Source organism: Aptenodytes forsteri, unplaced genomic scaffold, assembly GCF_000699145.1.
Source record: "Aptenodytes forsteri isolate BGI_AS27 unplaced genomic scaffold, ASM69914v1 Scaffold68, whole genome shotgun sequence".
NCBI classification, from domain to species: domain Eukaryota; kingdom Metazoa; phylum Chordata; class Aves; order Sphenisciformes; family Spheniscidae; genus Aptenodytes; species Aptenodytes forsteri.
Genome location: NW_008795382.1, coordinates 3,015,507 through 3,043,169, shown reverse-complemented (window position 1 = coordinate 3,043,169; position 27,663 = coordinate 3,015,507). Strand labels below are relative to the sequence as shown.

At 46.3% G+C, this 27,663-nt stretch overlaps 1 protein-coding gene across 1 annotated transcript in view; it reads left to right on the top strand.

Moving 5' to 3' along the window:
• Positions 1–230: 230 nt before the first annotated feature.
• Positions 231–27,663, top strand: part of COL5A1 (collagen type V alpha 1 chain) — a 124,432-nt gene continuing 96,999 nt past the window's right edge. Inside the window, exons 1-3 of the mRNA XM_019472435.1 lie at positions 231–395; positions 6,733–6,946; positions 7,580–7,742. Of these exons, the coding sequence (XP_019327980.1) occupies positions 6,849–6,946; positions 7,580–7,742 (261 nt within the window). The 5' untranslated portion in view covers positions 231–395; positions 6,733–6,848. The remainder of the gene's footprint in view (positions 396–6,732; positions 6,947–7,579; positions 7,743–27,663) is intronic.

Sequence of the window (27,663 nt, the reverse complement as noted above, 5' to 3'; positions counted from 1 at the left end):
TCAGCTGTTCCACTCTGCATTGAAGTAGTGTCTCTGACCAGCAGTACAGTGTCCTAGCTCTGAAGCTGGTATTAACATTGTATTTGCAGATGTATTGAAAACATATTTAATCTGTTTTTAAAATTGTGATGAATGATTTGTGTGAGGCAGGCTAATAACGACTTGGATGTGAGCAAGTGCCAGTCTTATTGCCTGCTAATTCTTGTTTTCTCCTTTTCTTTTTACAGCTGAACCTGCAGATCTCTTGAAGGTATTAGATTTTCATAATTTACCTGATGGTATAACAAAAACAACAGGGTTTTGCACAAGCAGAAGATCTTCGAAAGAAGCAGATGTTGCTTATAGAGTAACAAAAGATGCTCAGCTTAGTGCACCGACAAAGCAGCTGTATCCTGGTGAGTCCGCGGCTTTTTTTGTCATATGGAAATATCTGATCCTTTTCTCAGATTCTGCAGGCACATACAGGGCACTGCGTAACTTCTTCATTTTCCAAGTGTGCTTGCGTGCTCCCTTGGCAAGGAGCGCTTCTGCTGTTTTAGGGGGCTGCAAACTCTCAACCATCAAATAACAATGCAGTAAGTTGTTCCTTGATCATTGCATTTGCACATGGTGGCAGGCTTCACTGCAGAAGATGTGGCCAATGCCTACATCTGTTCCTGCCTATATTAGAAAGCTTCTACTGTCTCATTATCACACAGCGACATCCAGCTGGGGAGAGAGACTTGGAAAAGATGCAAAGGAACGCAGACGGTGTCTTGTTCTGCATTTGTGGAGTGCCAAGCACAGTAGGGTCTTATTCGGTGGCTGTGGTGTCTCTCATAACACAAATAATCACCATATAAAAATAATAGACTGCCCCACAAGAACAGATGTCGCCAGAAAAGTTGTCTGAAGAAATTGGAGGTTCATTAGGGAAAGCCACTAAGATGCAGGAGTTCACAAAGCCCTTGAAGCGCATGTGGGCTACTGACCATTGTATTTGTCGCTGAGGATGTGCTGGAGTCTTTTAATTTTTCAGGCCAAGGGACAATCACTACTGTTAGAGTAAAATGTGCTTGTAAAAAGACTGGACGCATTATGGACCCAAACTACTCGCTGCCTGAGAGCTTCAGTCTTGAACATGTATTCACCATCAGAAGTCTTCCTTCGAAGCCATACAGGAGCACTGCTGTGTCCCTGTTTTCCATGGGGGAGTGCAGGGATGCTGGGAGTAGGCATGGTAGGACTTTCTAGGTTTCAGAGAAGTGCCTTTGCTGGGGAAGGTTTAGCAAGGAGGCAGAAAGATGCTGCATGTAACTCGTCTGTGAAGCAGTAGATGACTTAAGCAAAGCAGACACACACACATATTCTCCTTTTGGTGTTTGTGAGAGAATTAATGATACAAAATGCATTAGCTAAATCAGGGGTAATGTGGCATGCTGCTACCAATGCTTTTTAATTAACATGCTGTATCTACCAGACCCAGCCTGTCAATGGCCTAAATGAGGACTCCGAGGCCGGACTGCTGATGCACTTGCATCCTCCAGTCCTGTATTTCCTTCGTTGCCTGTGTTATCACTAAGGTTATTTTCAGACTTCATTATTATCCTGCTGTGACAGTAAGCAGGTGAATTAATTTAATCTCTGTGAGCAGGAGCATACCCTGTGTCTTGCATATGAGCTGAGAGCCTGACATGAAGGGTCAGAGAGACTGAGACCTGAGAGCAGCTGTGCCTGGGCTGTGGGCTGGTAGCCCTCCATTGCATGGCCAACCCTTAGCAAAGGAGCTGCTCAGTTTTGCCTAAAGCCCTGTTTCAATGTCTGCAGAAGTGCAGAACAGACTCTGTATTTGTCTTTATTGCTGCCCATGGCAAGACAGTCCTTCCTGACTATAGATAAAATCATCATGTGCCCAACTATACCCCTCTGCCAGGTTGTGCCTTCATGTCACAGAGGATCGTGCCTGCGGATATGGGGAATAGTCATCTTAGGGACAGGCTGCAAGGGCCCTGCAGTGGCCCCTGAGTCCATCCATCTGTCCCAGGGCAAGATCAGCTCAACCTAACCAGTGTGTGTTTAACCGTTTTCACGTACTCCCTTTCTGTGTATCTGAAATGACTCAAAGTTTTGGCCCAGCTGGTATCTTCAAGCTCAGAAGTGCGTGAAGGAAATGGTTCTGGTTTGGAATATACAACTTCAGTGGATTTGAGAGCTGTTCAGTAGTTGCTGTAGCTGCTGTGAAATCTTGCCTGATCGCCTTTGTTACAGAAACAAGCAAACAGTGGTGACCCTAAGATATAAAAACAAGGATGGAGTATTCTGGCTAATCAACGTAGCAAGGAGACTGGATGATACCACTTATGACAAAGGTTGACACGACAAGGCAGCATGCAGAACTGAATCGTGGTCACAGGAGAGAACTCGGCATTGTAGGAGATTTTCTTGCTTTTGTCCCACCGTACTACTTGTATGTCCTCATTGAGTTCTTGGTTTGCATCTACTGTCTTCCTTGGGTGAGAAGGTCTGGATGGTGTTTCCTTGGTGTCATCAAGCAACTTTTCAATCACTTCATCTGGACGACCATGGGGTGATGGAAGCAGTTCAGTCCCTCTCCGGAGACTTCCAAAGTCATTGAGGTCTTCTCTGCTGCTTGCTAAGGAAATAGGAAGGGAAGAGCGAAGTGAAGAACCCCTGTGTTTTCCATCAGATCAACAGCTGTTTTCTCAGTACATCTCCATAACTAGATGTGACTTCAGCTCACGCCACCAAATGAATGAGAGAGGAGATAAAGATAACAAAGTAATTGCAGTGCAATGTACCACAAGAAATGTGGTTTTAGTGATTTCACGTTAACAGGCGGGTAGGTTGTAGCATAACTTTCCCTCTCTGCTATAGAGCACCCTAGGCAAATGTACGCTGCACATAATATTTTGTGTTAATTAGAAGTCGGTGCTTTTCTAAAATGGTAATTCTATGGGCTTTGCATTCTGCTTCCACAGCCAGCAAAGCAAGATAGAGAGAGAGAGATATATATAAAAAAGCTTGTCTGTTTTTTCAAGCCCACAGAGTGAGAAAATCTGCTGAGATGCTCTTTGTCCTTGCTCCCTAAATAAGTTCTGCTTCCCAGCAAAACCGTGCTCTTCCAGCAGAGGCAAGAAAGGCAAAGTTTTCAGTGGCAGCCAGCAAAATGTCATTTGCATTCTTCTAGCAAACTCTGTATTCTCCACACTGCTTGTGGGTGTCTGCATATATATTTAAGAGCTCAAAAAATCTCTATTATAGATTGAACAGTCATCTCTGAGGAAAACAAGCCATTCCAAAATTGAGTCTTCACAGATGAAGAAAAAGGCCAGAAGTTGGTGACACTGTTGAAGAGCTGTTTTCCTTTGAAAAGTGGCTCTGGAAATGACACCATCTCACGCAAGAGATCTGGTTTGTGTTTGTGTCAGGAACTGGATCAGCTCAATGTTTTTGATTTTTTTTTTTTTTTTGCTATTAAGCAGCTTAAACTTTCTTGTCCTTCCCAGATCAGCAGCAGGGCTCTTTATTTTAGGCTGTGTTTGGATACACCTGCAGGATCTGGGTTAGGAAGAGGTCCCAGCTGTGTCCCTATTTTGAAGACCATGAGATTGCAGAAGAGCCTTTAATCCCTGGTCATGGTATTCAGGAAAGAAGAAACTCAGCCTGACTCCACTGGTTTGCATATTGGGGCATACCACAGATGCAGTCTGCTCAAGTGAAGCTAATGGCATCAGTGTGTTGGGGAGCTGTGTGGGGTGGAGGGATCTTTGCCTGCCCTGGACCTCCTCGGCTCTTTCCATGGCTCCATCTGCAGAATTGGGGTCTTAACCCTTTGCTGCCTTGCAGGAGGTTGCAGTGAATTTGAAAGGACTTGGCCATGGGGTAGAAGAGCGATGCTGAGCCAAATTCAGCATCGTTGCAGTGCTGTTAAGCGAAGAAATGGATGTGCAACATCAAATGAGCTCGTGCTGAGAGAAGAAGTGGATGCTGAGCCAAATTCAGCATCGTTGCAGTGCTGTTAAGCGAAGAAATGGATGTGCAACATCTCTCAGCACGAGCTCATTTGAAGAAGTGAATGAATATACGGGCTTAATCCCAAACCCATTGTTGGAGGGGTGTCTCCATTGTCTTTAAGGGGATTTGGGTCAATTTCTGTGCTTCGTATATTTATTATGATGTATTTATTAGTATTGCTGTCTGTGTGGCTGTGTTTTCATACATCATTTAATAGCCTGGGTCATTTCTAGCTATGACAGTGAAGGCATTGTTGTTTTGCCAGGACAGCAGAGCAGTAACAGAGTAATGTCAGCTATAATTCATCCATTATGGTTATTTGGGTTGAGAAACTCACATCACCATGGAGAGATTTTAATAATAATGAAAAAAAAATTAAAAGCAGCTTTTTAATGAGTTGGCAGCTTGTCCAAGTTGAAAGGTACTGTATTGTGGATTCATAATGAAATTTTGGACATGAACTATTTTACATAAAAGGCCCAAAACTGTAGCCTGTAATTGGAACCAGGAAGGCGTATGGTCTTGATTCAGTGCTACAGGAGGATTTGTATACAGCAGGAGGGAGATAAAGCTCAGTGCATCTTATGGGAGGCATAATAATCGGATGCCTGCCTTTGCCAAATATCTGGGTCTGTGTTCTAGGGGGAAATCAGGCTATAATCATGGCATTTAATTACTGACTGTGAGTCTTCTGTTCAGAATACTGCTTTGCGCTTCTTTCCAAATGTTATTTAACTAAGGTGAGGGATATTAACTTGGTGCAAACACAATGGGTCTCTGTAGGTACCCTCAGATGTCCCCCTTGGTGTCCTTTGTTTGCACAAGCTGTTTGTAGCAGTGCTCATTTTTTGATGCAGCCCAGCCTGCTCGTGCCTCCTGCCTCCTCCACTGCCTGGTGGTGTAGCCTGGTCCTAGGCAGCCAGATGCATTTTAAACACTGGTTTGTTAATAAAAGTTAAAGCAACTTCCCAGGCAGAAGAGGAGAGGGTGAGCTCATGGCCTCTTTGCGTTTGAACTTGCTAGCTTTGCTGTGGTTGGAAGAATTCCTCACTCCCATGTTCCCGGTCCCCTCCCTGGGTCAAAATCCCTTAAGCAGCCCTGGGATACCATCTAAGAAAAGCCTAAAGGGGTGAAGGAAAACTATTTGAAGCTTATGGGCACCGAGCTTGACATTTTTTGTGGTTTTTATATGGCTACAGATCTGCAGTTTAAAAATGATCCATTGTGTTGTTCCCTTCCCTGCATGCTGCTGGCTGCCACACACGTAGATAGTCCCAGCACACACACCGCAGTGCCCGTGGCGGGGCTGCCCCACTTTACTCTGCCCTGCCGTGGTTTAAGATTTCCCAAGCAGATACCCAGCGGTACAATGCAATCCTTGTTTTTGAAAGCCTGAACCTTAAAGGAAAGATACCCTGCAAGTCGCACGCTGCTGAAATGCAGCATCTGGGCAGGTTATGCCCTGTAGGTACCCCCTGTTTCAGTAGGTCCATTCTCCAATAATAATTTGACCAAGAAATCTCCTTTACTAATGCTTCTGGTGTTTTAACGATGTCCTGTTTGGGATGTGCATCCAGGCTTTACGGTTTGGGCTCATCTTTCCAGTCTGAATGGCAGAGAAAACCCAAATGGAGGAGTTATGTCCTGCATAGGGTGTGACTTGATGCCCACATTGACTTGGGACTTGAAATGTGTCCATCTGGTGTTGCAGGGGATTGACCCTTCCCCTGCGCAGAGCATTGCTTCTGTACTGACCGTACCTGCTGCATACTTTAATAGCTTTAATCCTCCAAAGCTTGCAAATACACAGGCAGAAATCACCTGAGATCAGACAGGGTTGCTTTCCTGAGTGGAGAAAAAGCTAGGCAATGTTAGATGCTTTTTAATATGCAGAAAAATTAACATCCCCTACTGATTGCCAGATTTATTTCTGTTTTCAGATTTTTTTGTCTGCAGCAACCCTGAAAGCCAAAGCCACAGAATGCTTTGTTCTCATTTGGAATAGACAAAACCTGATGCAATGTCCCTACTCCCTTAAATAAAACCCTTCAATGCTGTCTGTGCCTAACTGGTACGGGATGCTTCATTTCCTCTGTCCCTCTGACATCTTCAGTTAATTTGGGCACCTCATGATATATGAAACAAAGTGGGGGGTTTTTTTGTGTTGTCTCCTAAAAAGCTCTAGGGCACACTAAGGAAGGGCTAGGTGCAAATAATAGATTTAAACCAACAGCCTTTTTAAGACCTTTGTTTCCCAGCACTATGGTCTCATCCCAAAACAGTAGACCCCTTGCCATCCTTTGCTTGCAAGTTCGAATGTGGGGTGGCTTTTGGCTCTGTGACAGATTGCAATAAGGGCTGGAAAAAGGCTTTCTGATAAATGAATGGTCCTCAGAGATGTTCAGTTCTGCGCTTGAGTTTTTAATGTGCCATTAGAGCAGGTAGCCCTTGGGGGACACTATTCTATACTGGCTTTGCTGGTGCAGTCTACTTTGGGTTGCAGCCCATCCCAACCCTGTATCGTGATAGGCTTTGGGGGGAAGCCAGATCTTCACCTGGCAACTAAGATGCTGCCCAATACAGATTTTTAGGGTTGATGTGCACACATCTGGAGGGATAAACCAGTGGTCTCCCCATGGGTCATTAGACAACGGGACTGTTTCTGTAGGGATTCATTTTCAAGGAAACCTGACTAACCTCTTTGCTTTTCCACTCCAGCTTCCCCATTCCCAGAGGACTTCTCCATTCTAACCACTGTAAAAGCGAAGAAAGGAGGTCAGTCCTTCTTGATCTCAATTTACAATGAGCAAGGGATCCAGCAAATTGGTGTGGAGATGGGTAGATCTCCTGTATTCCTGTATGAAGACCATACAGGAAAGCCAGGCCCAGAAGACTATCCTCTCTTTAGAGGCATTAACCTAGCAGATGGCAAGTAAGTGAAATTTTGTGCACAAAGGAAAAAACAGTACCTTGTTTATACCAGCATGTTGAACATTGTGTAAAATAGGAGTCGCGTATATAAATGTATATACACACCTTTGACTACTGCCAAGTGTCCCATTCTTGAACTTTGCCCTTTGGTGAATAAATACTATATAGTATTTATACATATATAAAAGGTGTGAATCACATATCAGTGCAAATTGTCTGATGCTTATGGGGATAGGAACACTGAGTTTTGCCACAAAGGGCCTTAAGAAATCAGTTTGTCCTGCAAAATCCACACTGAGTCTTTTGCAGGACGTAAGAAGGGTGGAAAAGGGGGATAGCCAGGGAGTTATCGGTGTGGTTTTTTTCCCTCTGCCTCTTGTTGAAGCCAGAACTGGCGCACTCCTGCCTGTTTTGGAGGGGTGAGAAGTGAATGGCATCATCTGTCAATACAGCCTTTTTTTTCAAATGAAATCTTTAGGGTCTGCCCAGGGATGATTTTCATCTGTTTGCAGATGATGGCTGGCATGGAGGTCTGCAGAAGATAATTTTATGAAAGCTTCATTGTTATACAATAATTGGCTTGTTCTTGAAAGCCCAAGGCTCTGGTTAACACATTTGTGGACTGTTCTTCTAGGTGGCACAGAGTAGCTATCAGTGTGCAGAAGAAAAATGTCACCTTGATTTTGGACTGTAAAAAGAAGATAACCAAGTTCTTGGACCGAAGTGACCATCCCATCATTGACGTCAATGGCATCATTGTATTTGGAACAAGGATATTGGATGAGGAAGTATTTGAGGTAAGTCATGACAAATAAACAGCTCTGGAGATGTTCTGCGGAGATGATGAGCTGCGTTCCGGTTGACGAGGTATTTACAGCTCACTTTTGAAAGTCGCATTGGATTTTTGCATACTAGAACACTGTCCTGTGTCATTTGTTTTTAAAAGTTTTTGTTTCGACTAGGTAAATACTCCCTGTAGTAATGATGATTACTACATGGGCCGGATGACCTGTTGGAGTGAGCTCCTCTGGTTCTCTGGTTTCACGCCCTTACCGGGGTTCTGGACCAGCCCCTGCACTGGGATTTTGTAGGTCTGTAGCTCTTGTGCTCTCGGCTCATTTAGCATGGGAAGGGCTCGCAGGGTTTTCATTTGTCCCTGTGTTATGATTCAGATAAATTTGCAGGGGCAGTAAATGAAGGCTGAGGAAAGCAGCTCCCTTGCAAGTCACAATTCACTCTGGGGCTACAGGAATTTGCTCTTTTCCCATGCGTTGGCCATTGATTCTTGGTTTCTTGCACCATGACATAAGGGGACTCTCCTTGACAGCTTGTTTGGCAGCCCTGTCACCTCCCACACAGCGACTGCTTTTAAAAAGCAAACCAAAATCGTGATGGGTGGAATGTTCCCATGAGCTCCTCCGATTTAAGCAAAGAGATAGAGGATTATTTATAGACAAGGTACATATGGTAGAAGTTCTTCCCATAGTTCAGCAGCTAGTTTAATATATGCATTTCACTAGCAATCTCAACTTCTGTGGTCTGCTGCGCTTCTGAGGCTTTCATGTGTATGAGAATCTTGTCCCTGATCTTTCTTGCAAGCTAGAATTGCTTCCCTGAAATCAGCGCCAGTGCAATGGAGTGTAAACTAAGACCTATTGATCTCTATCTCCTTACTTTTATTGTGTTTATGTGGAGGAAGAGCTGTATCTCATGGGCCTCCCCAGCCTGGCAAAGGGATGGGGAACATCTCCTATCGGTAGATAATTAGAGCTGTAGCGAAGCCAGCTCTTGTCTGCATTTTGCTGTCACTCGGAAGGAAAGTTCTAGTCTGTTTAACGTTACCAACATCTGGGAGCTGGTCTGCTGTGAACAGAGCAAGAATGCATGGACTGAATGTTGCTGCCAAAATCCCAGTTACAGAGTTAGAGCTGAATCTCTAAATTGTGTTAAATTAGTAGACATTCCCTGGGAAGTTTAACAATTAAAATGGAAAGTAAAAGCTGGGTTTAATGGGCACTGGAGTGTCTTTCACAAGTGTTGGACGTTCTGCCAAAAATTTCAGCAGTCGCACTGGATATGCTGTATTTTAAGTGGAGTTGTTATATAAAGTGGTGAGCTCTTCTGGAGAGCTGCTGGACCCAGGGATCTAGTAGATCCACTTAAAGAACTTGGTAACACATCCAAACTGGATAAGAAACCTGCCTTTTAGACTGCTTCATTTTGCAAAGCAACGCGGTTTCCATAACTGCCCCTGAAGCTTGAGATGTTCCCAGGTGGCTTTTAGTGCTCACCTGGATTTAGGACTGCTGATTCCTCTGCCAGGCAAGGGAATGCGCATTTATGGGTGGCAATGCTCTCCCAGCTCCATGGGGCTGGCTGCAGCTCCCTTGCTGAAAAGCACTTATCTAGGGGTACAAGCTCAGAGGGCTTGTGAAACCTCGATCTTGGGAGGTGGGGTAAAACCGAGTGAGTGTTCCCCTCTGCTGGAGCCTGTTGCCTGTTCTGGGTACGAGATGCAGCTGCAAGATCATTGCAGGCACTTGCTGAGAACTGGATAATTAGAAAGTCTTTTTTTTCCTCTGTCTTATAACATATGTACTGATACTATACAGCATGTCTATAAAACCCCTCTCTAGGTCTGGTATTTGTCCTTTTTTCTTTTATCATCCTCATCAGACAAAGAGGGTTTTCAGTGTATCTGCACACATACTAATCAAGATACCAGCAGCTTTAAACTGAATGTAATTAATAGGTTTCATGAAGGCAGTGGACTATAACCTAATTTCCTTCATATCTCAGCAACTTAATTTCCTTTGGCCCCTCCTTTCTTCTTTCTGCAAGCCTAAGCAGAAACTGTATAAGGAAAATTGTGGCTCAGAACAATGGGAAATGGGTGTAAACTGTTAAAGTTACGTATTCCTGGAAAGCCGATAATTTCTGGACTAAATGCAAAATGATGAGATGAAGCTGCTGCTGTCCTGTAGGCAACTGCTCTGCAAACCTCAGCTAACAAGATGTTCCCCAGTGTTTTCTGCAACCATGCAGTTGTCTGGCTCCTGCATGTTTGTTGTTTTTGCTGGAAATTAAAATAACCCAGTTAGCTGGGAGTGTGATGGAAGGCAGCGTCGGGGAGGGCTTAGACGGGCTGTGTCTCAGCACGAATCAGCAAGAGCTGTAAGCAGTGGGAATTCACATCCTCCTTGTCAGGACTGAAATCAAATAAAACCCCAAACGTTTTGTTTTGAAAGTTGTAATTATTTAAGCTCCGGGTCTAACTGGGGTCGCAAGTGGAGCAGCTCTGCTGTATTCGTCGATCGAGCACCCAGATGGGGACTTCCTTGCTCGTACTCTGCTGCAGAAAAAGCCTGGCAGGAAAGGTTAGAGGAGTTTCAAAATATTTCTCTAGCACAACATTCTTCCAGTGGAAAAACGACTTCCTCTCATTAAAATTCAATTAGTTCAGAGGCTGTGTGGATCTCTCTGTACAGCTGGGGGAATGCTGGGTAGGTTTGAAAAGGGGCCAAGCCTGGAGCCTAGGTTATACAAGTTAAGTTTTGTGCTGAGCTGTTGTTCAAAACAGAAGTTTACAAATGTCAGGACAGGCTCTCGTGCTGGGGCTGGGAAGTGGCGGCCGGCTTCAAGCTGTGACAGAGGATGCTGTTGTGAGACAGCAAAGGGCTTTTTGCAGTTGAGAGAGAGAAGGAGAAGAAATAGTCCACGGAACAGGATAAACGCTTTCTCTCTGCTCGCAGGCTGTAGTAAGCAGTGTTCCTGTGGCTACAGCAGCACTGGAAGGAAGTTGGAAGACATGTGAATGTATCTCATTTTTAGAGGGATTAACTGTTTCTTTTGATGTGCTTTTTTTAAACATACATTAGAAACCAAGTCCTAGCACAGTCTAATGGTTAGGCGTAGGAAGAGACAGAGAAAGTTTGGGAAAGTCCCTTTCCCAGAGAGCAAAGCATCTTCTGCCTGAAACCCAGGGAGACTTTCCAAAACATCCTGGTGATGCGATGGCCCTGCTCCTGGCTCTGCTCGGCAGTGATGCACTGCAGGACCTGCCTGTTCAGTGCCCGTGATCTATTGCGGGAGTCACCTTTTTGTGCAGGATTCCATCAGTTCTTGTGTGGATAACAAGAAACTGGGAAGTGTGAGCCCATCTCCGCTGGCAGCAGCGTGTCCATCCCAAGGCTGACCTGTTAGCCTTTGTGCTGATCCCTGGTAGCCTGAGCTGGCGTAAGAGCTGAGAATAAGTTGAGCACTTGTCAGGCCAATGCTTTGCTTGCTTGAGGGTTTACTTGGCTGTTATACGCACACTTCTGTTGTATATTGTACCCATCGACCGTAGCTGTGGGCTATTTGGGTGCTTCATGGGCTTTCATCTGAGATTGTCCTTGGAAAATGCTCATGCCAAGGAATTTCTGCTCCACGCATAACTTGTCGCTGGGTTCAGGGGACAGCACCTATCTCCCTGAGGCTTGCTCCTTCCATCAGGGCGAGCAATTGGGGTTGAATACGGTCTCTCTCCCACCCCCAACCAAAGCCTGGCAAGGCTCTGACATGTTTAGCCAGAACAGCGTGCAGCTCACTTAATCCAGTTGACCAGCATGTCCCAGGACCGTGCGGATGGCACCTCCCTATGGGTTGGCTTTTCCAACCTGCTGTTTGCTGTGGTGGTCTGGTGGAAAAGCAGTTCAGCTGGCTCTGGGCTGAAGAAGTTGTTCTGGTTTAGCAGATGTGGGTTGAAACAAAGTTCAGGTCCTGGCTCAGTAAGGTCGCTGGTGCTGCGTTTCAGTCCCAGAAAGTGGCTGTATTACAGCAGTGAAGAGAGAAATCCCGTAACCCGCAGCTGGAGGATCTTTATGAATGGAAAGTGCCGCACAATGTCTGCGGCAGGTAAATGTTACTGTCCCTGGGCTGGATTAGGTGAACTTAACCCCTTTGCAATGGTGTTTTGAAGTGTCTCATGTAATCCAATAGAAGTTTGGTTTCCGCAATAGTGTGTGGCCCAGCCCTGGTTTACTGCTTAGTGTTATGCTGTAGACCAGCACTTCCAGCGATGGGCTGATGAACAAAATGAAACTTGTCCCGACCTTGCTGAAGTCCCAGATATGTGGTGTCTTACGTATTGCTGCCGCAAATCCTGTTTTGTCTTCTGATCTGTCAGGAAGAGACTATTGCGTGAGGCTGCTGTGCCGATAAAAGTACTGTACAGCACCCGGCTGGCAGAGCTAGCATCGGCATCGTTAAAATTGTGGTGCGGACATTGGTAAAAGAAAGAGTAGGTTTTGGTAAAACTGCTGAGGGTACCCTAGTAACGAGTGAGTACATTTGTTGTAAATTATTTTTGGTTCATCTGTTTAAAATTTTGCAGGATTGTCCCACAAGGTAACTGGTGTGTTGACCCTCTGGAAATAACGTTGGTTTGCAGTAGTGTCTGGTATTGGTGTAGATGAAATTAGTTTTCCCGTAAGTGGAAAAGCTCAGTGCATGTGTATATTGCTTTTTAAGGTTTGTCTTTTACTGTTGGCTCCTCTGGAGACAAGAGGAGCTTACTTTGTCCAGCTGAGTACCATAACTGTGTCTCACTGGTCTAGCTGGTACTGTAAAACCAAGTGGGCTTCCTCTGATCCTGCCAAACAAGGTGCAAAGTGAGAGAGGGGTCTTGGACACCTGCAGACACTGTTCTGCCAAGGCAGTGAAACCCTGAGGGGCTGACAAAGTATTTGCTATTAGCTTATGCCAAAGCTTGTCCTGGGGTGAGATACGGCATGCTGCTGGGCTTTGGATGATGCTGAAAGGATGATGCTTTTTATTCTTTCCTCCTTTGTGTTTTTTGAAGACCACTAGTGAAATCAAGACATCAGAAATGGAGGGAAAGCAATTTGTGCTGGGGTGAGCCAGAAAGCCCGGGCAAGATGCCAGAGGTGCTCTTAGGGCTGTTGGATGTTTCAGGGCACAACAAGACAAAGCAGAATAGATGCTTCAATGCTCTTAGCTGAGACATTGGGGCCGTTCAGGTGCTGTGTTGCTCTTGGGTTGAAATGCCAACTGTCTTTTCATCTTCTGGCTTGTTTACACTTAAAAAACAATTGTCACTGTGGTTGATAATCTCAGATTTCATTTTGCTGTCGTCAGGGTTCTCTCCCTCCCTTCCCATGCTCTTGGCTGTAGCATTTCCAGCTCTGGAAAGTGCTCTTATTTTTAAAGTTTCTGTATGTTATTTTTCTCAGGCACCTCTGAGGTTGTAAGATTGGATCAATGGCTTTTGCTTTAGCAAAAGGTGTACAAATGCAAATAGGGTTCTTATACATGTGGGCACATCTTATGGTATTTTTTTTGGTGTTTGAGGATGGAGAAATTTAGGGCTCCCCTTCTGCAGGCAGATCTGCTGTTAATATATCAAATAGCCTCTGTTTACTATTGCGGGAGGATAGCTATGCAGCTAGTACAATGGGCTTTGGGGAAAGCCAGGCTGGTGGTACCTGCAGGATTTGCAGACCTTGTCAGCTCACGGGTGCAAACGTACCATGGGAGCCTCAGCCCTGAATCCGTGTCTGATTCACATCTAGACCCAAGCTTGCCTCGGCACAGCTGTCGTTGCTGTCCCTGTTTGCAGGAGGCTCTTGTGCAAATGTAAACAGAGCGGTGGCAAGGTACGGAGCACGTGGGAACGCTTATTTGTATGTTTATGGGAGAAGCAATAAGGTCCCCAATATCCTCAATCCAGAAGCATCTTAATGGCTCCACTGAGCTCAGTGAGGCTTCTCATGAGTGTGGTGTTGAACCCGTCATGTTCTGCAAGATCTGGGCTTAGTCCAGAGGGTCAGGAAGGAACTGGGCAGAGCTCGTGCTTATTAAGTTTTTGTTAATCTTCAAAAAGATTCAAAAACTTTTTTAATTAATGAGGGTTTTTTACTAACGTAAATTTCTCTGTCAAGATGCACCATGGATACATGCTTCTGTGTATTTTTCCCTACCTCGGCAGACTGCTGAAAGAAACTAATTTACAGTTCTGGCTGCCTGCTTTCCTGGCCCTGCCAAAGCTGATTTCACCTCTTTTGCTGTAGAGCCTTTCAGGGAGTGCAAAGAGTCGATGGTTTACACCACCAGCATATACTATGGTGTGAGATGATGGAAAATAAAACGTTCTGAGCCAGCATTAGGGTTCTTTATTGAAGATGTCTAGCTTTTCCCGGTCTCCTAATAATTCTTCATTTAGTTGCTGGTTTTCTCGTCATTTCTTCTGCTTTTGTTTTTTCAAAGGGATCCTCTTTAGTTAAATGGTGCACTTGAGACATATGGATTAAATCACAGAATTAGGCTCTTCCAGAAGAGCAATGCTGCCTAGAAAATGTCTACAATTATTGAAGATTATGCCTCTGGATGGGTTTGCAATTAATGGCGAGATTTTTGTGCCAGGGTCCAAGCAATGCAGTCAGTCTAATCAAAACCCAAATGTGATATTTGGCTCCAGTTGGCAAGGTCTCGCATGCAGCATCGTCTTACACAGGTGCCCAGGGACATCATCTGGTTTTACCAGTGTGTCTGTACCGAGGGAGGGGCAGAACCAGATCCAGAATAAGAATTGCAAAACAGCTTGTAAAAGTTAGTCTGTGCTTCAGGTGGCTTCATTCGAATCCTAAACTGACACCATTTCATCTGACCTCTATCTGTCAGGTGCCAGCAAGGAAAGTGAGGATTTGGGTGGAAACATCAGATTAATTGCTCGCATACACTTTGCTCAAACTCTTGTTTTTCATTTAGATTTGCTGGGTAACTGGCAGTTTAGCCATCTGGACTGCAGTCAAGCTTTGTGACTGGGTCAGGGTTGCCTGTAATGATGTAGCCTTATTAGCCATGATTACAAAATACACATTTAATGATTCTAACTCTCTTGACTTTTGTTTTTTTGGTCAGTGGTAAATTCAATTTCATAAACTGTAAAAGTTTACATGTGCATTGGCATGTGTAGATAATTACTGCAGTTTGCTGGTATCGAACGCCTTCAGGCCTCTGATAGCATACAATGCGTGGGGACATGTGCTTTATTGTTCAAGCAGAACATAAAAGTGCTTTTATTGATATTTAACAGTTATACGGTGCATCATTTATCTTTTAATATGGCCAAGTTAAGCATCAGCCTAGGAAGCTGCATGGTCTTACTGCTGCTTGCAGTTTTTCCAGAGTCAAGCCCTAGTCTTACAGGAGGACGCGCACGGGTTTCATCTCTGGAGGGGTGCTGATGGGTGGCAATGGATTTCTCTTACTGGGTGGGGGCTGCTTCTAACTTCCAGCGCTATGTTGTGTCAAACGGGGTTCTGACTGCTGGGAGTCCAGACTTCAATTTCGGGCACCTCCATTAGTTAATGTGAATAACCTTCCTCTGGATCTTTGCACTCAGTAAGATATGGCATGTGCTGTGATTTAAAAATAAGGTAGAGCGATGGCCCTTAAGCGATACTGATCTTTCTTGAGGTAGCAATAAGGGGAAGCTGTGGTTATTCAAAGCGCTTTATATTCCCTGTGGCCAGCAGAGGAAACAAAAGGAGTCGTCTGCGTGGAAGGAGATGGGGAGAAAGCAGAATCCCAGGAAGCCTGGCAGTGTGTAATAGCGGTGTGCTTGGCTGCCTCTCCTGGCCTCGGTGCTGGCGTGTACTATTAGTCTAAAAGGGGATTTAGTCCTTTCGGTGTCATCCTGAGTAAGGGCTTTTTAATCGATGCTTCACTGTGCGATCCCATTTGTGCAGTACCTGTGGGCAAGTGTGCAGCTTAGCCTGTTTAATATGGAATTTTCTTGGGTATAGGCTGAATATCCCAAGCGCTGGCAGTGTCAGGCAGCACTGAGGAACCTGGTGGTGAGACGCAGCTTGCAGGGAGCCCTGCTTTTGCTGGTCACGAGCTTGATTGCAGCAACGGGATGGTGTTGTCTGTAAATGGGAAAAGGCACCCAACCCCGAGCAATTGCTTGTTCAGGGGTCCCTCCTCATGATTTTGTTAGCAGAGCATGGTGAATGCTGTGCATATGGGGCACTTAACACTCATGAAAATCCAGGGTTAATGCCTTCTGTGAACAGCTGGTGAAGGACATGGGACCTCACCCTGGTTTGAGGAACCGCTGGCTTCCCTGTCAGCTCCTGGACAGTGGTCACAATAATAGCGATGTGCCATGACTCCAGGAGCTACTGAAGTGGGAAATAAACATGTTTTTTTATTATTATGGTTCAAAAAGGCAGTTTTTGGAGCCTGATGGTTGCCTTATTTAGGGACTCCTGCAGGCTAGTTGGTTTGGATGAGCTTTTGCCATTTTGGAGGGCATGGGCAAGGGTGCTGAGTGGGGAGGGATGCTTAGCGATACCACGCAGGGCTCTCCATCACTGCTGTCATCCTTGGGTCATGACGTGGAGAGGACAGGCAGGCTGTTGCCCAACTTTCTCTGGCCTGGGGCACCTCCCGCAGAGCGGGGTAACCAGTTGAAACTGCTAATGAGGAAAACCGAGTGGTCTCTGGGAGGCAAAGCTCATCCTTCAAAACAATTTCTATCCACCACAGGGATTGTGGGGTTTGGGGAGCAGAGTTGTGTCTGGTTGTTCCTGACATTCACCTGGCAGAGTTTTGTGTTTAAATGCTGGCAGGCAGCAACCCAGGCAGGCTCGTTATACGTGATGGATGCTGTTAGGTGTAGTGTCATTACTCTTTCAGCTGAATTGTCTTTCGGCTTCATTTGTAGTTTGCTTCCCCCCCCTGGATAGCAGGAGGGAAGAGGAGGGGGCTCGGTTTCTTCCATGGAAACTCTGAGGTGCGGAAGGCTGATTGCTGAGCCCAGACAGGGTGATGTAATGCTGGAAACCTGCTCCTCTCCGGTGACATCATGCCAAGGTTTACAGTGGCGTAGTGGACATGGATGTCTGCTGGGAGCAGGCAGCAGGACAGGGCTTCAGGAGCAGAAAAGGCACTGCAAAGGGGCTCGGAGCGTGTTAGAATGGCACTGAAGAGGAGAGCAAATGGACATGTTTGGGAAAGATGATTTTCTTCAGCTTGAGCATGGGGGAAAGCCAAATACTTATGCTATTGGGGAGAAGTTTCCAGCTGAACTTTATTGGCAGCATCACTATGCAGTATGTAAAAGTGATTACTGAGAGCAGAGAGCGATAGTGTGCCACTGGCCCAAATCGGTGCATGTTTCCCCTTGCCTGCTAATTTGGGAACCTTGTTCTATACGGAAGGTGACACACCGATTAGTCTTATTTGTATAAAATTGAATTTCTGGAGCAGAAGCCAGTGGACAGGAAAACATCCTCTTTCTTCTATGTACAAAAAAATCTTGATTAATTTGCATTGCTGCAGCAAACTGTTATAGGAAGTACAGACTTGTCTGAGCCAAACTCTTGGGAGAGCCACTGTGTTGAGGAAGATGGTGAGCGTTGAGCTTGGCAACAAGCTGGTCAGGCAGGGAGGTGGGCGTGTGTCCTTGCTGACCTGGCAGTGTTCAAGCTGATGTTTCTTTTGAAATTTAGGGCTTTATCGCTTTGTCCTGCCTTTGCAGGACACTACTTGAAGTCTTCATTTCTCTAAGCTAGGGTTTTATGCATGTAGCCTCATTGCAGTGAGGACAGAGTAAACCCAGCATAGAAAAGACCATCCTACCTAGAAGCCTCTTAGTTGACTTTGTGTTCAACCCATTCCCTTGTCACTTAGGTACGAACAAATGAAACACATGTTCCTTACACATGGTGAGGCCTTTTTATTTTTTTTGAGGCAGTCTGGGCTGCTTGCCAAAGCCCAAAGGAAAATCCTAGCCCACTCCAGACATCCCCAGTGTGCAGGTGTACTACTTACTTTGACAGAGCCAAGCGGGATCGAATGTATATGTTCACAATAAATACATCACCCTGGGGATGGGAGCTGGAAGAGGGTATTCCTAATGAGTTGTGCAGAATATTGGATGGGATTTGTGTGTTTGTGTATATGTGTTTTCTATTCCCTCCAAGAACACGGAAAAAAGTCTCTAACCGTGGGCTCATTGTTCTCCACACGTAGCCACATACTGGCTGTGGTTCAGGAGGTCAAGTCTGCTTGAACAAACAGTGCTTTGGCCACTGAAGCGAAATGTGTGGGGAGATGAGAGAATTTGTGGTGAATATTACTTTTGTGTGCTGTTCTCTGCTCTGGAATGTCTGCAAACATAGTAAGGTTTTCCTGAGGCTTTGATGCCTTGCATAAGCAAATTTGTCTGCAAATTATGTTTACCCTCTTCTAGCTTGCTGCTCAGAATACCGAAATCTGAGCTGTGATGCTCAGCTACTGCTGGCGGCATCGGTCAGGCTGCATCTGTTCCTGTTCCTTAATGGGTTTTGTTCAGATAACCATTTTTCTGGGCTGAATGTCACATCTGCTCTTCAGGCCATAGGGTGTACAAACCCAGCTCCCTTTCTTGGGATGAAAAGCTTGGGTCGTGCCCAATTAGCTTTGTTATGGGAGCGACGCAGGAGTTTGTGTTTAAACGCAAGACTTCTCGAATGCTGAATTTGAGATGGGAGATGCTGCACGGAGGTTCTCTTGCAGGAATAGAAAAACCAAATCGTCTTTCACGGACAATTAGCAGTGTTGAAACGTAATTGCAGAAATACTTTGGAAGCATGGAGGTGAGAGGTGTGTGAACATTGACAAAGGAGACGGTCCAGTTTCCTGGAGAAAGAGGGAGAAAGGTGTATGGATGAGAGGTGTTATGCCTACGTGTGCACACTAGCTCAGCTGTCCATTTTCAGCTCTTTCCTGAGCGGTGCTGGCCAAATGTGCAGCAATGGTGTGAAATGGCAATAGGAACCTGCACTAAAAGCTTCCTTCTCGGGTGGTCCCAGCAGATGTGTCGTGCTCAGTGCTCCATAGTTTGGTGATTGTCACTGGCCAAATGCAGGAAAACTCTTTCCCAACCAAAATTTGGTGTTAAATTCTGAGTGTGTCAGCAGATTACCCCTGTGGCTAAGCATGTAATCCCACTTATATCCTGAGATAACTTTGGCAGCCAGGTCTGTTTTTCCCCCATTCCCTTTAATCCATAAAACCTGGATTCTGTATTTACCTCCTGGGGCAGAAAACATTCCAAGTCCTGATTAAAAGCCTCTGTGTATACAAAACCCTTGATCCTGAGCCACCTCGGTGTGGAGGGCCGAGGATAAAACCTCAGGGTGGATCTTGGGGTTGTGGCAGTCGGGGGATGGAAAGCCTGTCTGTGGGGCTGAGAAAACGGCAGCTCAGCTTCCAGATTAATTCAGCTATGAGGGGAAAAAAAAATGGAGTAAAAGCAAGGGGTGTGCAGCTTTTAGGTACCTTAGTACTCAGAAGAGCTCCAGCTGTTGTGGGATGGGAGCAGGAAGCCCTGATGTGCTGCTAGAAGCAAAGAGCCACCCTTTGGTGCTGGAAGTGAGCCCAGACCAGGGGAGGCTGAGGCTTTCCAAAATGAGCTGTGGGCTCTGGAGCTGTCTGAGGACTCGCCTGGGGTTTCGTACTGGAGTTTGGGCAGTGTTTAGGGAGTGAGGAGGGGAGAGGATGGGAGATCCACAGAGCAGCAGTGTGGGGCTGCCCTTGGCTGCTCTTCCTGCCCTTGTAGGAGCGGTGTGAATTGTCTGATGGAGCTGTGAAACGCTGTCTGCTGTGTTTGACCATCATGGATGGTCATGGCTAGATGTTTGATGGAGACCTTGGGTTGGATTTCTCTTTCCTGCCGCTGCTTCCTTTTCTGTACCAAGACCGGCTGCTCCTCAAGTCTCTCTTGAGACTGTTCATCACCTTCCCTAGACCCTCTCTTTCCCTTTGTGTCCCCCACCTCCATCGTAGCCAGGGGTGGGAACGAAGCCCAAAGCTTTCTGGGTCATTGGGACCAACACCTCCCAGGCAGACACCGCGACCCTGTTTACACAGGGCTGAGTAAAAACTGAGCAATTGCCTCTGCTTTGGCTCAGTGCAGCTCCAACAGCGAGTTTTCAAACATGTAACTTAAGCCAAGAGCTTCACTTTACTACATATTTTCCACTGTGAGAGTCCCCCTTACAATATGCTGGCGTATCCAGCTTCGTGTGGGCGGCGCAGCCAGCAGAAGCTGATCTCGTTCCTAATTTTCCATAGATGAAAGGGAAATAAATCAATGTGAAACCGGAGCCAGGAAACGGCATCGTTCGGCATGGAGGGGGAAGACACAAAAGAGCAATGCCGCGATGTGCTGTGCCGCAGCTTGTAATGAGGGAGAATCTGTTTTAAACTATCCCTTATGGTTCACACATATGTCATTGAAGAATAACTTCTATAGGAAAAAGCCAGCCCTTCAGCTTGGTTATTAGTGGATTATTTGGTTTGGATGGAGAGGGGAAACTTGGAGGAGCGTGATCAGCCCTTGGTAAGGTGGTGACATCAGGAGATGAAGTTGGATGGGGGAAATGCAGCACTAAATGAAATGGTAAAGAAAATAGGGAGCTTGAGTATGTGGTCAGGTCTGCGTGACCACAAGAAGAAATGGGAAGGCTGGGCAGCCTTTGGCAGCCTTGCGGGCTCTAATTTGGGTTTACATGGAGTTTTCAGAGACTGCACGCTCCCCTCCAGGCTGCATCTCCTCTCCAAGGAAAACGCTGCAATTTCCTCATTTTGTTTGAGAAATGTAGCCTGGATAAGAGGGCACTGCCCAGAGCTGAACCTCAGCTCTGCAGATGGGGACACCAGCCAGGCCGTGGGGCTGCTGGGGCCCTGTGCCTTGAGCCCTGCTGCAATGGGGATGACCTTTGAGTGGGGGCACCGGTGGGGGGGAGCTGGGCTACCTGGTGCTCAAAGAGCAGTGGAGGGCAAGGGGAAATGGGGACCTGGGTTTCTTCCAGGGATTCCTAATGAATGTGATGAGGAAAATGGAGAAAATAACTTTTTTTTGAGCCTGTTCTACGGAGCGCAGGATATTGAGCATATGCTTCAGAAAGGCAGTGTTATTTGGAATACACCGGATGCAAAATGAGGGCGTTATTTCAAAATTGCTCATTGTTTCATCTTCTCCTCTCTCCCTCTCAGCTTTATTAACTGCTAGTTAAAGGGCTGGCAGATCATGATAGACAATGACATCCATTCATTTTGTCCTATTCATTTCTCAGAGGCCTGGGCTGGGCTTTCGTGTTGGTTTTTTTTTTTTAATTTCCATGCTGGACCGTGGAAGGTCAGGCTGACACTATCCTCCCTTTATGTAAATGCCTCCCACAATGTGCAGGCTACCAGTTAATGTAGTTTTCCAGCAGGCCTGAGTGTGAGTTTTGTGGGATGCTGCCCATGGGGCTGTTGTCCCAGCAATGCCAACCTGCGCTGGTCCTCTCATCCTGGCCTCGGGGTACCACCGAAGCAGTTAGCACCCTGACGGAGGGCGGTGGTGTAGGTGCAAGCTGATGCCTGCTCCTCCCCTGCACGGCAGGAGCAGCAGGCAGGGGGTGCATGCAGAGGAGGGGAAACTCCATTTTTTTTTTCTCCACTACAACCACTGATGTGAAGCCAAACTTTGCCTGGTTCTAGTACCTTCCCAGATTGTCCCAGCAGTCGGCATCGCTGGTCGGCGGGGTCCGAGCCCCGCTGTCACACCGGGCACTTGCGATGGCTGTCAGGGAGAGCACCACCTTGTCACGCTGTCCTGTTGCTTTACCCTTGCATGAAAATTTCTTTCCTTGACTGTCAGGAGGAGGCTACAGTTGCAAAAGCCCTTTGCCAGGTGCCTCCTGAGTTGCCCTGCTTAAGCACATCCATGGAAGCAAACTTTTTGAGCAAGTATTAAGGGATTTTTTTTTTTTGAATGGTCTAATTTGCTGCTTGCAAGGGTTCCGAAGCGTAATCTGACTTGATGCTTCAATTAGGGAACAAAACCACACCGTGTGAATAGACCTGAGCCAAATCAGCTCCTATTGGAAAACAATCGGAAGGAACTGCTTGAAAAACTTCCGCTGTGGAGTTATTCATGCTTGTTGTTTTGCGAATGCTTTGGAATAGACAGTAACTTAAAACAAGAAAAGCATGTTTAAATTCTGGCTAGGTATCTGATAGCTTTTGGTTTTTTTGAATAATCTGTTGCTATGAAGTCACTCTCAGCTGGTGGTATTAATATTGTAAACAGATGGTGGGTGCATCTATTAAAGAATACCTGTGAACTCAGCAGTACAATTTTTGAGCAGTTTTTGAAGCGTCCCTTTCAAAGCTAGCCTATAGATTTACACTGTTCCTGCCTAAGCATTTGTAATCTGGGGGGGGGGGGGAAAAAAACCCCCCAGCCGTACAGTGCCCATGCTATAAAGGCTGTATTTGGGCTAGATGTAAAGACAGTGACAACAGAGCACATGGTGATTGTGGGGCCTCTATTTTTAGGGATCAACGCTGTAATTTGTGTGGAGTATGATATAAATGCTGATTTTAAGTCATCAAATGAAGAGTTTGAAGGCAGAAATCACAGAGGGACAAGCTGCTGTGTGGTCATATAGGGGAAAAAAATAACTCTAAGGGTTTGATCCTAGTGTGTTTGCTGGAGAGCCAGTAATGATTACAAGTCTGTTGTGCAGATGGATAAGCCACTCTCTTTGGGTAAATGCTCATCCGAGGTTGCCTGAGTGGCAATGCTAGCCTCGACGTGGCCGGCATCTGATGACAGGTAGCAGCAAACCCTTGGGCTCTGCCAAGTCCCGTGATGTTCCTCTGAGAGCTGCCAGAAGACCTGGCAAGCTGAGACCTGGAGAGGCTTGGTTTTCTCCTCCATTCTTCTTGGGTCTGGAAAATTGAGGGGAAGAGGGTGTTTTCCATGTATAGGCAGAAATGCAAGAACAACTACTTATTTTGTGGTGCTTCAGCTCATCTTTTTCCAGTTACTGTGGGAATTGGGAATCTCAGAGATGCCTTGAGATAAGTCAGGTCTAGAATCCTTCTAATTTGTCTTGTGGTTGCTTAAACTTCTCTTATGGTAGGAACATTAGAGATGTGTTCTTGTTGTGCATGCCTGTATCTGATCAGATGTGAACTCACTGCAAAGCCTCCCCTCAGACAATGAACTTGCATGATGCTTTTCTTTTACCTAGCTGTCTGTTTCCATGACATTTATAGGAGTTTATCTTGAGCCTTTTTCCTCTGTCAAAAGTGATTGAAATCAGCTATCAGATTCAAGAGTTAGAGATAGACGAACACACCTGTGGCTGCACAAAGAGCTCACACATGGCTTGCTTTCAGGGGAAACAGCCAAAAAACTGCATTGCTGTCCTAATGAATTCATTAGAGGAGAATGCTTCCTTATGTGTTACCTTAAACCTTCAAATTAAGTAACTCTCAGTGTGGTTTCTGGTATACACAAGAGATGAGTATTTAGTTGCTAGCAGTTGTAATTACAGAGATGGCCAGAAGGCTGGGTTGTTTCTTTGGTGAAGGCGTTTCCCTCTAGCATGCCTGCTATGCGTACAACAGCTCTACTCCAAGTATTTCCTCTAGGTAGGATCCTTGTAGGGAGAGACCCAGTTCTGCTCTAGCTCCTTGTGCTGGCAAAAATGCAAGAACTGATTCTGCCTGGCTGAATGGAGGCAACATTTAAGATCCCACACAAGGAGCCCGCACAGATCAGGTCTGCTAAGGGACCTATACCAGGTCTGACCTTAACATCTCACGCATTCCCTAGGAGGTGGTGCAAGTGTGCCAAGTCCTTCTGCCAAGCTGGCCCTGTATGCAGAGTCTAAACCTGCTTTTCTCTCATTCCAGCTCTTCTCAAAATCAGGTTTCCTATTTTTCAGTCAAAACTGGAGAGGGGAAGAGAGTCAGACTATTTACCATGTTCATGGGAGTTTTGGAGTAGCCAAAGAAAACTGAGTCACTTTGGAAGGGTTCTGCAGTCAGGTTTTTTTAGTTTTTTTTCCACTCTTCCCCTGAAATAGAAGGAACACCTTTGCCCAGCCAGCAACTTAAAAATAAGCCAGCAAAGGAGTTACTTCTTCCAGTCAAGCCTGGTTAGTAGCATGGTCTAGATAAATTGCATTGCAAGGTTTCCATCCCACAGCTATGAGAACCTCTGGGGCTCTTGGGGACTCAGTTCCAGTGAGCCAAGGGACTCCAGCTCCTGTCCCATTTTCTGTTCTTGGGAAAGGTGTTGCTGCAGGACATGTGTAAATAGTTTCTCAAGAGAAGAGTGTCAGCTGAGGATGGTCCCCAGCTGACCAGGAGGCCACAGCAGGCTGCTCATTGTAGATGGATGCAGTTCTTCATCCTCCAGGCTTAAGGTCCCCCTGGAGCTGATGTTCACCAGCTGAGTGCGTGGGCTTCTTGCACTGCTGGGGCTGAAATCAGAGCACTGGTGGGTACCATGAGCAAGTCTTGTGGCTTGGCTTTGCATCTGCTGCAGGTGATGGAAATCCCAAAGGTTATTAGGGCTTGGTTTGGGTGACAAATGGCACATGCTCAGCTGGTTTCAAGCTGGCCTGGGTCAGCCCTTCAGAGGAGGGGTTCAAGGCTGGTGGAGAGCACTGCTGTCTTCCAGAGGGCTGGTGGGTGGGACAGGGAGCCTGCCCTTGGCTGCATGGTAAGATCAGTGCCTCTGGCGTGGGCTCCCAAGGCTGTGCTGGCTGGGTCAGGGTCCATCCCTGTGGATGTAGCGTGCGGTCGGTGCTCCAGCGGGAAATGCGTGCTCTGCTCTGGAGGCGATGCCCAGGCGCTCTGTAAACACCCGGCGATAGCTGTGTTTGACACGTCCCAGCTTTTGCAGGAAGAGGCCGGGGATAAGGATTAAGCCCTGGCTTCAGGAAAGCTGCTAGGGATATGTCAGGCTTTAGCAGGGTGCGTGCCCCGTGCCAGAAGTGGAAGCTAAGTCGCTAGGAAGTCAGTGTCTTTCAAAAGTACCCAAAGCTGGATGCTGCTTTCCTCTATCAGTGGAGGAGCTCGTTTAAGTTAGCAGTGCTTAACATCTGCATCTGTAGATGTCACACTTAAACATACACATGCTTAGATACGCAGCATGGATGTGCAAAACATGTATGCAAGCACTGTGCCTGCAAAGCGGAGCTTAGAGAAGGGTGCAAATGGCATGCAAAGGGGGCTGCGGAGGAAAGTGTCCTTTGCCACTTGTGCCCAACATGAGGTGGAAGTACAGTGGAAAAGTATCATGGTGGTCCTGGATTAAAAATTAAAGACTATATGCTAATGTGTCTGTACAGAGTGATAGATTTAGGGTATGCAACCTTAAATCTAGTATTTCTGAAATCCTGGAACCCTTGCAGCTTTAATTTTTTTTAAATGGTGTATCTGTATGCACAGGCAGGTTGGTTTTAAAAGAAAAATTGCAAAACCAGCTTCAGCCCTGTGGTCTTGCATTGACATCTATTAAGTTTATCAGCAAGCATGGGACACCCGTGTGTGGGCACCTGCATGCATCTATGCATAAGTACCTATATGAAGCATCTATTATGGGTAGCCTAACATGCAGCTGCTACTCTAGAGAGAAAATATTTACTTCAATGTAATGAAATTTGAACTAGAAGTCATGCAGTTTAATAAAAACGTGTGGTTTAGATTCCTTGTTCTTCACATGTTTCTAATCTGCTGGGGGGGGGTCAGACCATCTGCCCAGAACACATAATTTTAAAAAAAAAAGTTTATACTTGCAAAATGAGCATTTTTAAAGACTGACTTTATAATAGGAAAATGAAATTTGAGATTAATGTCCTTTCTTTATTGGGGTGGAGAGAGGTGGGACTGTCAGGGGTTTCCTCTTTTCTTTTCCTTTAAAAACCTGAATTGCATGCTATTATTTTTCCCTTCTTTGCAAAATAGCTGCAGAAACCTCTCGTTATTTTTGCCTATGTTACCACAGTGCTTGGCCAGGCTGTAGAGAAGGAGTGAATATAAAGCAGCCTTTTGTCACACCAATCTACGCAGCCCCTCTCCCTGTCTGTCCGTCCATTGAGCCGCATCCCGCTTTCCATGTCTGTAACTGATTGTTTCACACCCAAAAAACCCTAGCAGATTTGTGGTTTGTTTAACGGATGTAAATAGATAAAAATAGCCAGTAGAGCGGAGCATCTGAGCACGATGGTTGTTGATTTACCGGTATCTGTCTCTTTGGGTATTTTTAGCAGGTCTTTGTATTTGCTTTATTTTTTAAGGCATCTTGGCTACCTCTTCCTTTCCTGCATTCCCTACTGCTTGGCTGCTGCTTTGCCCTGGGCGTACCTCCCCGCCCCATCGAAAGAGTTACGGTGTTTGTGCTGGGAGGAACACAGACAAATCAACAGCGGAGCGCTGGCCCCGTGGATGGCAGCAGTTTTAAGAGGGACCTGGGTTAGCGGGGGGAGCAGAGAGCTTGAAGCAGAAGGGAAAATCAAAGCTTGCAAATATTCTGTTCTAAAGGCCTGCAGCGCGTGGCGGTGATGCCACCACGTTTGCAGTGGCTGATGTAAGGCTGCCTGCACGGAGCTGTAAGGCGTGAGGATAAACAGAAGCCGAGGAGTCATTTCTCCTCTGGGTGGGTCCCGCTCCCTTGTGTGGTTATTAAAAGTACTTGTCTGCTTTGCAGTGCAGTCCATGGAGCAGGCTGCCGATGTCTGGTGGTTTGCAGCACCAGACATGAGTCAAGGGAAAGCTGGATGCTTCCCCTGGTACGTGCGTGGGACAGGCGCTGCCTCCTGCTCTGCACTGCCTGACCCGGGATGCTCCTGCGGGAGCCTCTCAGCTGGCGTTGTAAGGACAAGAGATTTAAACCACGGTCCCGTTTTTGCTGTTGGCCACGTCTACCTTCAGATATTTTTCTGGGTTTTTTTCTAGCTTAAATTTTCCCGTTTTTCTGGAGAAAATCCCCCTTGCTACCAGCAGCCGTGCCCTTCGTGCAGCCTGGCTCTGCAGGTCCTGCCCTATCAGTGCCACGGCTGGAGGAGGACTGCGTGGGGTGGACCTGCCGAGGGATGCTGCGCTGTCCCCGCGGTGGCTTTTCCAGCTCTGAAACAAAAACCCTGGAGAAATGCATTGCTATGATAGCCTGCAGTAAATACTTTGTAGATTTGATGCTTTCTGTGCTTCTGCCAATGCCACCTGTTTTCCAAGCTGCCTCTTTCTTAAGGATTGTTTTTTCTCCCTGCCCTGTGTCCCCTAAATTCCTGGATCTTAATTAAATGACAGGCTGCTAATTTGCCTTATCTGTGTTTTTCCACCCATTTGGTAAATTTTTGAACAAAAACTGTCCTCCAATGTCTAGGCATCGGCTTTTAGCTAGGAAAGACACGTCGCCCACTGGAAGCAGTGCTCGCTTATGGTGGGAGCCCCAGGGTAGCAAACTGCGATGCGCACATAATGCTTCATCTGAGCACTGCGGCCCCCTTCAGCCAGTTAGGGTCAGGGTTGAATAAGGTGAAATACAATTGCCTCAACGCATAAAGCAGCCCCAGAGCTTTTTGGGATCTTCAAACTGGTGATTAGATGTCTTTTCTGAAAGGATGGAAGTTTCAATTAGGCGAAGTGCCTGGGGATGAATCAGTGTTGGCAGTAAGGAAGGGATGGGGAGCTGGTGCAGGGAGGATGGGACCGTGTGGGTCTGGGTGGCAAGTGTGGAGCTTGGCTTAGGCTCTTGCCCCATCATTAAACGTCCATTTGAGCTTGGTCAGGTTTTTTCATCTTGTCCCTTTTCTGCTCTCTTCAGGGCATTGCCAGTCCCTACATGAGAAGGTCGCAGGGTGGGATGTGATAGTTAAG